General features: G+C 28.2%; 1 protein-coding gene across 1 annotated transcript; it reads left to right on the top strand.

Annotated features, from left to right (window-relative positions):
• Nucleotides 1–8,174: 8,174 nt before the first annotated feature.
• Nucleotides 8,175–11,624, top strand: LOC132925032 (uncharacterized). The gene is made up of 2 exons (XM_060989463.1): nt 8,175–8,473; nt 10,813–11,624. The coding sequence occupies exons 1-2, from the start codon at nt 8,175–8,177 to the stop codon at nt 11,492–11,494; spliced, it is 981 nt and encodes a 326-aa protein (XP_060845446.1). The 3' UTR covers nt 11,495–11,624.
• The last annotated feature ends 1,727 nt before the right edge of the window (nt 11,625–13,351 follow it).

Below are 13,351 nucleotides of genomic sequence, written 5' to 3'. Positions count from 1 at the left end.
TCGTTGCCATAGCTCTAGTATTTGTAAAAATAAGTAATAATTTATTATTTATATAAATAATTAATTATTAATTATTATTATAATGATTATTATAACTATTTATATTTATATAATTTATTATTATTATAAAATATAATTATAATACAATATTACATAATTATAATAATCATGAATAAATGTAATAAAATGTACTCGTATCAATGTTATTATTTCGATTTCACAAAAAGTTACCTATTGATGTAATTAATTAAAAAAATTACACAAAGTGTAAAATAAGAGTTTCCATTTCATGAAATGGATAAAATATATGTCCATTTCATGAACTAAAATTTGACTTACACGATATGATCGTTGTTCATGAAATGGATATCCATTTACGATTACACTAAGTGGATGCGACATATATATATATATATTAAATACATTTAAATATTCCTATTTAAATCACTATAGAGGTATAATATTATTGTAAAACACAATTTTATTGTAATACGATGTATCATAATTTATCGTGTAAATAATATTATGCGCACATACATACGTATCATTGTCAGTTGCGACTTACATCGGTACCTACACATAATATTTATGATATATTACAGTCGTGCGTGCGTACTGCAACGGCAATATAATACTGCGTATGTAGTACTAACAACAGGGGATAGGCACAGTGGTGTATAGCGCGCGCACATAATATTATAACTTCCGCCGCAATTAATTTTTCATTACCCTGCGGCGGCGCGTGCGGCCACTGTCGCCGACGCGTGTCTTCCCCGTTTAATAATATCGTATCCGTATCCGTATATGTATATATGTGCACGTATTTATATGTGCATAAATTATTCCGTTAGCCGCCGCCGATGCCGCAGCGGCACGTCGCATTTCCGCATTTGGCGGCACGTCGCGTGCCACTCGTCGCCGTCTATGGGTGCTTTTGGTCGTCGTCGTCGCGCGTCGTCGTCGTCAAAAGCCCCGTCTGCCGGGCAGTTGGCCACGCCGACGCAGCGCACGCACGCCTGCACTCACGCGAGCCGCCGTCATCGAGTATTCCCACAAGAACGCGCACGCGAACGGTTTCGTCTGTTCGTATATCTATAAGCGTGTGTCCGAACACAGCGATGACGTCGAACTTTCGCACGCTCGAGAGTCCGAATCCCACTCGGCAGTTTGATCGCGGGCCGTCCGGATAATCGCTCCTCAGAGGTATATAGCGATTGGAAAACCAATTTCATATGGTATAAAGGAACAGTTGTATTACCTATTATGAGTTGGTCGCGGATTTTTGTGTAATAAAAAAGTCGTAATCATGTTATTTTTTCAAAAATACGTATCGTTTGAAAGCATGAAATATTTAATAAAAAAATTCTTATTTTGTTCTATAATAGATAATAATTTGTATTTAATTTAAATCCATTTTCATATGAATACTAGAACCCACTAAGAGGACTCGTATGTTGAGTACATTTTTCATATTTGAATTAAAAATTCAAATTTAAAAATAAAAAACCAAATTAATGAAGAGAACAATAAATTAGTAGTTATAATTACTATGCAAAGGCGCACCTATGATTTTTTTTTTTTCGGAGAAGGCTAAATAAAATAATTTTTAAATTGTTTTAGCAATATATTTTAATATTCTTAAGTATGTATATTGTACATAGAAATTAAAAAGTACAATATTTGCATATGATAAAAGTGCTGTATACGTCATGCGATGGCTTGACGAATAGAATAGGTATCTCGGTATCCGATTCCCAAACCGTCAAACAAGTAGTATCGATACCTGCGGTAAGCGCTTACTCAACAATCCTTTGGTGATCACGATAACGAGTACTACACAAAGGACAATTTAATAAGACCTCGTAGGGTTTATACGATATAACTCTTAGGTTGATTTACTCTCAAACAACTGACCATGATAACGAGTACTGGATATTTGAGTGAGATCTCATTAACCTGGACAAAACCGTACTATAACTCAACTGGCCCCGATAACGAGTACTGGAAGAGAAATAAAGTATTATAGTGTCTTGATATTTTCTACTAAAGCGTTTCCTCGCCACAAACGCTTTGGTGCTTACCTCGATATGAGAATAAAAACAAATAGTTATATTAATCGAAATAAAATAAATATAATATAATAGCACAATGAAACAATAATTCAAAGATAAAATAAACAGTTGTTAGGCGTTAGCCGTAACACAACACGACTGCCCAATCGCTCCAATCTTTTTGTCGCCGTCGACTATTTCATTATTAATTTTTGTTGAATCGGTATTTATTGACTCCCGCTCTGTATATAAAATTATAAAATAATATCTCGTTTTATATACAATATTACAACAAAAGCTATATTTGAATATTAATTTTTGGCGTTTTGGATTTTAATTTAATCACTTGATTATTTTTTCTAAGTCTCATCTTTAATCACTTTGATCAATTGTTTTTCTAATATTAACAATATCTTCAAAGGCTTTATCGTTGATCTTTTTGTGAATATGAAGCATAGCTAATCCATTCAGTTGTTTCTGACTTACCTATATTGTGTTTCTTAAGTATGTCTTTAATAATTAAAGTAAAACGTCTAATATGGCATTAAGCTCAACTGTGTTTTTATGTATATAAATATGGTATACACATAGGTAAAATATGAATTAACATAAACACCAAACACGTATAACATTTTTTTTTTAGTCCTCGTTGGCGATTTATGTTTTCACATAAATTGTATTGTGCATATGCGTGTTGTGGTCTTATAATATTATAACGATATTCGGACTGTTTTCGTCAACTTAAAAAAAATCCAAATGTAAACGAGTAGGTAACCTATAATGTCTATGTTATAATTAATTTATACGACGGTAAACGACGTTTCGGATAATACTGTAACTATAAATATACTTAATACTATAATATTGTGTGATGTATAAATCATGACAAGGTACAGCCAGTCTTGTTAAGAATACTTTACAAATGTATTCAGAACACGTATTCGAATATATCCTTTTAAAAGTATAAATACAAAATACAAATACTTTTTAAAAGTATTCAAAATCTGCAGAAACAAATACTTTTTTTAGTTCAATAAATTTTATATCGAATTATTTATTTTTATTAATAATTTATATATAATTAACATTATTTGTAAATTTATAGGTATTTAAACTTATTTATAAATGTTTGAATAAATAAATATAATACTTTAAGAGGAGGCCACACGTAAAGCGATTATTCAATGCCCGAGAAAATGTGTTTTCGCGATCCGCAATCACGCGACGCAACGCTTATTATTTGTAAACGGCGGCCGGCAGACGAGTCTGCTTATCCGGGAGCAATACCTAATATCTATTATTTTCTCAACCTTCAATCGTGATGGATCGCATCAATTTAAAATTCATACACGTATCTGCTGCAATATTTTTAATACATATGTGCATATTCACGAAGCAATTATTAATTAAAACCACTGTTTACCCATTTGCATACACCATTTTGTAAACTTCAGAAAATATTGACCTTTCGCGTTTTCACATCAATATAGAGTTGACCGTTGGCCGTTGCGGTGTTGCGTATTATAATCGACTAACACGAGGTACGCTCGCTATACTCTCACAGCAATTACAACTTTTTATTAACCAAAGTTCCCGTTACTAAGTATGTGTACTAATACATGAAGCACAAAATATTTTATACAAGATTAGTAAATGACTTGATTTATAGTACGTTATATTTATAATAATATACAGTAAAGTATATAGGTATATTTATATATTATTTAATTTATAACTAATAGTAAGTCACTTGTTTTTTTTCTTTTATATATAGATTTATACTTTCTTGGTGATGTCCAAATCCATGATAAGGTGCATTCTTTAAATCTTTTTAAGATCAGCAAACAACTTTTCTAACGATAGTAAAATTAATTTTAAAAACATGCATACCAAAATACTATAAAAATTAAATTATCTGCAATTTTTTGAATCTTTTATTTATCTTATATGTTTATTTTAAAAAGTAATTGCTTTAGTTATATTAGATTGGAATCTTAAAATATTAGTTTCTAGTTATTACAAACTTTCTGATAGTTACTGGAAACTCAGTTTTTGTTGCGAGTTTTTTAAGTTTACTAATGTAATTGCGTAACAAGTGGTTACGACATTCGATTTTTTGTATCTAAGGCCTTATAGTAAAATCTCATTTAAAAGTTTTACGACACTAATTTAAAATATTATTCTATTAAATATTGTATAAAATGAAAAACGATTTTCGAATGGAGACAACCAGCTTACCAGCCTATATGATTACAAAAAAAATCGCGATATTGACAAATTTTCTAAACATTTTTCATTTATTTAGAAAATTACTAGAAAATTTTCACTTTTTATCCACTTCTTCTCCCCCCCCCCTGAACACACACACAAGTACTAAGAATTATTAGGATAATTTACAAACAACATTAAATTATAATCAAAATTTGGTGAATGTAATAATTTAATAATAAAATTGAAAAAGAGTCGAAAAAAAGATAAAAATAAACAAAATATAATAATGGCCTTCAATCAAGTAACACACAAACCAGATATTTTCTCAGATAAGGAACACGAGGACAAAAAAAAATTAATAAAACAATTTGAAATTTTATCGTTTGTGAACGAGTGGGAAGATAAGGACAAATTAATTATTGGCAGAAGATTTCTTTGAACAACTAAACTTAAAAAATTAAAACATAACATGGAATGAAGTTAAAAATGAACTAATAACGGAATTCATAATGCTAGGAAATAAACATTTACTAATGTCAAGATTAGAAAATAAAATCTTAAACTAGCAAAAGGAGAAACATATTATAAAGAATTTATAATTAAAATAATAGGAATATGTTGTAAAATAAATAAAACTATGACCGAAGAGGAAATATGCGAACATATATTAAAAGGACCTCCTAAAGACACATTTCAGTAAATAAGGTTGACCGATAATACATCAATCGCGAGAATTAAAAAAACTCTAAAGAAGCTCAAGATAACAAATCTATTAAGATCGGAAGATAAGGTAAATTGAGATGTAGAAAAATTAACTAGAGAAATGGAGGTATTAAAAAATCATATACCTAAGTTAAATAAAGATTGGACAAGTGCAAAATAACATTCCTAATAGAAATAATAATTATTAAAGCGGAAAGGACAGTAACTATAACAATATGGTGTTATGTTTCATCAACCATAAAAACCACCTATATTTAATAATCCAAATTAATATTATCAAAATAATTCAAGATCACGCTTTTATCCGAACCACTAGTATAACACAAATAATAACCAGATGTCAAACGCCTAATACCCTAGACCAAACAGTTATACAAATTATAACTATAATACAAATTAGCCAACACTCAAGTTTCTATACAAAGTAATCAAAGAACAATACCCCCTATATACAAGGGGTATAAGTGGTATTTTTAAAATATCTGTGTTAAGTGTACAGCTAAAATACTAATTTTCTGTTTTATTTGGTGGTAAAGAGATACGAGTATATAAGTGAATTATATGTTATGTGCTGCGATCTAGTAGCAAATCACTTAACTTCCATACAAAAATGATATCTATATTAAAAGGAAATGGACACAAGCGCACTTATATCTTTCTCCACCAAACCATAACAGCTGTTAACGCATATAAACTCATTTACTGCCAAAATGCATATTCGACAAAGTGGCGCCCAACTCGTGGCTCATTACTCTTTAGTCTGTCGTATACTCCGATCGCTCGAAATATACAATAAAACGTACATTTCCTCAACCCCACCCATTTAACATTTTCAACTTTTTCCAACGCCAATATTTAGTGCTCCATTCCTGCCAATTCCTGCCACCACTCCCGGAATTCCTGCTCAAAAAACGCCCCCGCAAAAATTAAAAAACTCCGGGTGGGGCTGGAGAAACGTTTCCCCCACTCCACCCATGATCGGTATTTGACATTTCCAACTTTTTCCAACGCCATTATTTAGTGCTCCATTCCTCCATTCAATAAAAATAATCTCGATTGAATAAAACAAATCTAAATAAAAAATATTAATAAAAAATCTATTTTTGAAAAAAAAAATGTGTATTTAAATATCAATCAAATCTAAAGAGAAATCAAAAAATATTAATTAAAATTAAAATTTGTTGAAAAAATAAAATAAATATTTTATTCAATTAAGATTTTTTATTATCTAATTTAGCTTTATTATCCAAAAAGCCTTGAAAATTCGATTTTTTATTCAATTTAGATTTTTTTATAAAATTAAGTTTTTTATTTAACTAGGCTTTTTATTCAAATTGAACTTTTTTATCCAATTTAGTTTTTATTGATTTTTTATATTCGATTGTTTATTACCATTGATTTTTATCCTGTATATATTGGTTTAAAAAAAAAAAACTAAATTTCTACAAACGAAAAAAAATAAATTACAAACCAATACAAACTGACCACAAACGAATGGTAAAAACAATTCGAAATTTTGCTCAAAATTTATCTGTGCCTATAAAACATAATAAAAAAACCACCCCGCCACCGATGGAGAGACGTACTGTACAATTATAATTCTAAAAACTGGTGATCTGTTAGATAGTTACAGCTACATGAGTCAATTGAATCGTGCAAACGTAAATGAAAAATTGGGTGTTTATACTTGAATTAAGAGTTCGGTATTCGTGGGTACGAATTGGTAGCCAACCTTAAATGTACAATTAAATTTACTTTAAACAAAAATAATTAATACTATTTAATAAACAGAATGTTTTATTTTTAATTATATTATTATATCTATATGTTATATGTATTTTATTAACTTCAAAATATATCTGTATGTCGTATGAATAAAACTTTATTTAATTATTTTTAAATTACAATCTGTTTATTATTTTAAGTTCATTGCTTATTGTAAAAAATTGAGAGGCACTGTGTGTTATGAACTTGTTGATTTATCAAAACTTTAAACTACAAGCACACACCTATCAATGTAGTTGTCCAGCAATAATTCTGTTTCGACTTTTTGAATCAAATAGTTATTCATTACCTACTATTTGTTGTAACTATATAAATAATTTTTATTGAAGATCGTTAGTTATACTTTTCTTTGAATTATTTCGTTTTTTATTTAATTTAATATTTATTGATTAATTCTAAAATGTATGATGTAAGTTAATATAACATATTATGGTATACGTGTTATACGGGTTTATTTATTCTAGCCAATTGTGTCATCAACGTTAAATTGGTACCTAATCAATATCTTTTATAAACAAATTACATTTGATATTAAATAAATATCAAAAAAAAAAGAAGATCACTCTGTTTTTTTTTTAACTTGATATCTAATAGTGTTTGCCTTAAGCGTCCTAAGGCATATTTCCTACTTGTATCCTTAATGTAGATTGTAGACCATAAGACAATAAGTCTAAGTACATAGTCTAAGTATACCTATTACTGAATCTTTCAATAGCCGAATAAATTATATGGCTCGTAAATTCGTTCTCAATCGTATTCTATTCTTTGGGTTTTTTGGGTCAGCTATAAGTTCTTTGTTAATTTTAAGTGTTCTCATTGGATTGGCAAAAAGGTATAATGTTCTCATGCAATCGTTCGACAGCCTAAGGCTTGGATCACACTATGCGTTTTGTCGGCAACCGAAAAATACTATCCCGATCTACCGCAATCGGGACGACCGATCATACTGTGCGTTTTATCGATAACCGAATCCATATAAACGAGATTAAAAAGCGCGGGAATCGTTTTTAATTTGAAATTTTAATTTTAAACTGATTTTTGATTTCAACGAAATGTATCTAATATTATAAGTTATATAATATAATCATGAAAATCAAACTAGCCAACATGTTATACGGTGGTTCAGTTTGTTTGGTGCAACAAACGTGATCACTTGTTCTTTTAAGTACCTATAACCTATTAATCTCCTAAAAGCATATTATTACTATAATATACTCTATATATTGTACTAAAGAATTAAATCAAATTTTTATTTTTTATTTTATTTATAATTACCATTATTTAAGAAAAACATTTTAAATCAGGTAAGTGTTTATAAATTCAAAATATAATTTATTTAATTTATGAGTTTATATATTTTAATTGTAATATGTATATACTATATCGTATAGTATATACATAGAAATGAGTTCTCTTCTGAAAATAATTTGTATCGCTGAAGCTGCTGGTGAACTTGATGAACCAACACATAAGCGCAGAAGGTATTGGGTTCATCCTATACATAGTAGTAATGAACACGACATACGATTTCAAGTGTTTTATGATAATCTAAAAAAATATCCTGAAAAATTTTTCGACTATTATCGGATGTCAATTTCTTCGTTTGAAGAGCTACTCGAGAAGGTCCGATCACATTTAACGAAGGAAATCACGCACTTTCGAAATCCTATAAGCCCGGAAAAAAGATTGACAGTGACTTTGAGGTAAAATTTAAAAAAATTTAAGTTTAATTCTAATTTTATATTTTTATCTACGTTATCTATATAACACATATTAATTATTAAAATATATAATGACTAAAACACATCATATAATATTATTTATTTAGTATTAACTGGTATAATAAGTAACTGGGGATTTTCCACTTTTGACCACAAAGTACAAACTACATTATATTTGCTACTCCGTCCCTCAAATGTATGTTCACAGCATTTTTTTCTACTAATAAAAGTATAATTATAAACATAATTTTTTTTTTAAAGTTATAAAACCAATACTTCACTCATGACGAGGTAAACCCAAAACCATGCCATAATAATATAATATCAGACAATACTTATTACTACTTAAGTAGGTACTTATATCAAAACAATTATTTTAAATAAAAATGAAATATTTATTTTAAACACTATAAAACACTGTATATGTATTGGTATTTAGTATTTTTTAAACAAATGTGTTTAATCATACAAAAGTTATATATAAAAAAAATAATAATAATAACCTTTTAAACAATTTGCGTTAATATAATAATACATGAGAATAGCTTATTATAAAATGCATGAAATTATGATAAAATAATATTAAAAATAATAAAATAATAGTACCTATTTTGGCTAATTTTCTGGTATTTTAAATTAATAAAAATATTTAAAAAATAAGTGTAATATAAATGTTATATAAAAAAAGTTAATACTTATTATTTGTTTGTGCATTATTAGGTGAATATTGATGAATGTAAGTAGGCGATGTTTCAGATGTTTGATTATTTGAGTAGTCTGGGTAGGATAATTGTTGGGAGTGAAGTGATTGAAGTGTATAGTTTGGTATTGGGACAGTATTGGTAGAATGTTGAGGGTATAACGATCGAGATAAAGATGAAGTTGGCATTGAATAATGAAAATTAGTAGGAACAGGACTTGACTGGTTTTGTGAATACTGTAGGGGAGAATTATTTTTTTGAATGACATTTTTTAAATATTGAAGAGTGTGGACTTGGAAGTCTAACTTTTCGTCGTCACTCAAATTTTTAACATAAGGAAGAAAGGACATAACAATATTTTTGTCGGAATCACTGTCCTCTTTTAAATGCTCTAAAAGATTTTGTTGAAAAGTGCTCAATGATTTTTTATTTTGTTTTTGTTTTGAGGAACGTCATTAGAAAATACCACTGTGTTGACTGGACTTTCTGTATCATCGTTGTCTTCTTGTACATTCAACGATATATCCGAGGTTGAATCTTCGAATTCTAAATTACCAGTTGTCCTTAATAAAAAATAAAAATGGTTTAACACGAGTAATTATAGTAATAGTAACAAAGTGAATTTGAACAAATGGCTATTAATTTTTTATTTTTAATCTTAATAAATATTAGATGTAACAAAATATGATTTTTTTATTTATAAATAGGTATAAATAACAGAATAAATATTATATATTATTATCTTACTTCCGTTTTTTCAATGTTATATTTAAAAAAGACAAGGATTCAGCGTAAGTATATGCCTTTTTTTTACTTCCTCCTGAGCCACTTTTTACATTTTTTTCGTCCGACACGTGTTTCATGTAAGCATCACGAATATGCCTCCATTTTTTATTTTTTATTTTTTATTTCTTTTACTGAGTATATGCAAATAAATAAATGTATAAATAATAAAATATAAAAATAAAAAAAGTACAATTAAGTAAAATAAACAAAATACTTAATGCATTTTTTTAATCATATTTTCTATTTTTCTATTTTCTTATTTTCATTATTATAGTCGAACTTATTACAACTATCTTCATGGTACATTGAAAACAAATCATTAAATATAAATTTTGTTAAAAACAGTTTATGAATTCAAAAAATCAATAATAATATGTTTTAAAAATAAAAATTTGTATTATGAGTTTAACGCGCGGATTTAAAAATATGTTTTCATTTTTTTATAAACCATTACATTTTTTTTTATAAAACATTTAAATATAACCCCAATATGGCAATTATTATTACTAAAACATATTATTTTGTTGAAGTTAAATAATATTTATTTTTAAAAAACCAGTAGAAAATAAAAATAAGTTATCTTTAATATACAATTGTGTTTTACGTAAAAAGGCGAATTGAAAAAAAATATGAAAAAATTGTACTGTTACTAATATTTATGTCAGTGTTATAAAATAAACATAAAATAGTTTTATATTTATCAGTTTATTAGTTCATTTTTGGAAACAATAGATAATAAAACAATTATTTATCACCTATAGTCTATAGATATATATTATATTATATTATTAAAATATAATAATATATTTTAATGTGTTCATTTAATTTAAACAGATATTTGTCCACGGGAACTAATTTTGCGGCATTACACTTTGATTTCTCCATCGGAAAAAGTACTATTAATGGAATAGTTAAAGAAACGTGTAAAATATTATGGTCAGTGCTATTAGAAGCCGAAATGCCACAACCTACAAAAGAAACCTGGTTACAAATATCGGATTTATTTTATAAAAAAACCAACTTTCCGAATTGTCTAAGTGCTATAGATGGCAAGCACATCAGGTGCAAAAACCCAAACCACGCAGGTTCGCTGTACTTCAATTATAAAAAATATTTTTCCATTGTGTTGATGGCTGTGGTAGATGCCAATTTAAATTTTATTTCAATTCATGTTGGTGCCTATGGAAGGGAGGCTGATCCAAGTGTGTTTCGGGAAAGTGTATTTGGACAAAAATTATATTCAAATTTACTTCAAATTCCTGAACCCAGAGCATTGCCATCTTCCGAAAATAATATACAACCCTTTGTATTCGTTGCTGATGAAGCTTTTGGCTTTCATACAAACGTAATGCGACCTTTTCCAGGTCGTGATCTCAATATACTAGGCGTATATTTAATTACCGATTATCTAGAGCAAGAAGAACAGTTGAATGTGCGTTCGGGGTACTTGCAAATAAATGGCGAGTATTACATACTGCCATTTTGGTTGAACCAGAATTTTGTGACGATATTGTGAAGGCATGCTGCATTCTCCATAATTTCGTAACAAAAAAAGATGGGTGTAATTATGAAGAGACTGAAAAGAATTTCAATGTTCAACTAAATAATTTGCAGTTTCATGGAAGAAATGTTACTTCTGGAGGCATAGAAACAAGGGATAATTATGCTGACTATTTTGTTACTGAAGGGGCGGTACCATTTCAATATACTAAATAATTTTAATAAAATATTTTTATTTATATTACACTAAATTTAATCTGATTTATTTTAAAATTATTATAAATTTTAGTATTATATTTATATAATTTAGTATTTACCTTTTTCTTCTTTTTCTTTGTCGTCGAGGTTCAACCATTCGGGGTACAAACACTCTGCCACTTTGCGCCAACATGATCTTTTTAAATCCCTATCGTTGTACAAAGGAGAACTCATGTCCCAGAGGCATGGGAAGTTTTGAACTTCCAAAATTAATTTTTCCGTATCAAACATAATTTATTGATAATTTAAAAACAATAATATTAAAAAAAAATAACAAAAAGATCGTGTTAATTTGAATTATTTGTTTTTATTTAAAACGTGTATCAACTAATTATACTACCTAATAGGTAATAATATACATCTATAATATAAATTATATATAATAATATATAAATGTATATTACAAATATATTTTATAAGTTTTTAATTATTTAAATTTAAAAATGTTTATTTATTATTCATAAAATTTTCAAATTCGGTCACCGATAATCCGTTTAATGTGATCGAACAAACTGAATTGCATATGTTGTGCTTTACATCCCGAAACGCATCCGGACGGTTTTTAATCGGTTCCGCAAATCGGTCTAGTATGGCCCTGATAACGCGTTTTATATTTAAACCTATTTTATTTTGGCTGTTACGGTTCAATTACCGATCGGCTCCTGTTAGTCGGCAACCGACAAAACGCATAGTGTGATCCAAGCCTAAGTGCTGATAATTCTGTAAAGAATGCTGAAGAAAATGATATAAACTTCACTGATTGTTTCATTAATGACACACTAATGACAGTGGATAATGATATAGAAAATGAGATTTTAGTAAATTCAAATGATGAATCAAATCTAGTCAAATGGAAAAGAGAAACTAAAGAATAATAGAATGAATGGAGAAATGTATACTAGGTATAAAAGAAACGGTAAGGTAGTTGAACATAATTCTATAAAACCTGCTAGATTTATGAAAAAATCTTGTACATCAAAAAGATGCGAACAATTACCAAATAGACATTTCCAAGAGTTTGAGGAAAGTAGAAGGTTGAAGATTTTTAAGAAGTTTTGGAATGCAATGTGGGAAGAAAAAAAAATGTTTGTGATTGGTATGGTGTCAAAAATGTCAACTAAAGCAAATACAACAAGACTTGGTAGTTTAAGTAGAAGGGCAAATACTTACAAATATTTCTTGAAGCATGATAATTTTGAAGAACTTTTACAAGTTTGTAAACTGATGTTTTTAAACACACTTGGCCTTAATGAGTGGATGTTACATAACTGGGTAAGAAATGCTACTCATGGCCTACCTGGAAAATGATCAAGTCCAAAAAGTTTGAAACTAAAAGAAAATGTTAGTGATAGTAATTTAATTACTAGTTCACCTAAAAGAGTTGGATTATCAAAAAGAATCGATCACCTTCAGTTATGATTTTCTAGCTTACCCAAAATGCCTTCTCACTATTGTAGGCAAAAAACAAATAGATTGTATCTAGAAGGTCCATTTTTTAATAAATAACAAGTTTTTGAAGCATATAAACAAAAATGTAATGATGACAATCTGGTTCCATTAAGTATCTGCTATGTTTATAATTTTATGAGAGAAAAAAAATTATCTATATTTGTTC

The sequence above is a fragment of the Rhopalosiphum padi genome, chromosome 3 (genome assembly GCF_020882245.1).
Source record: "Rhopalosiphum padi isolate XX-2018 chromosome 3, ASM2088224v1, whole genome shotgun sequence".
NCBI classification, from domain to species: Eukaryota; Metazoa; Arthropoda; class Insecta; order Hemiptera; family Aphididae; genus Rhopalosiphum; species Rhopalosiphum padi.
The sequence above is the reverse complement of the archived record's forward strand: the minus strand, read 5'-3'. Positions and strand labels throughout refer to the sequence as shown.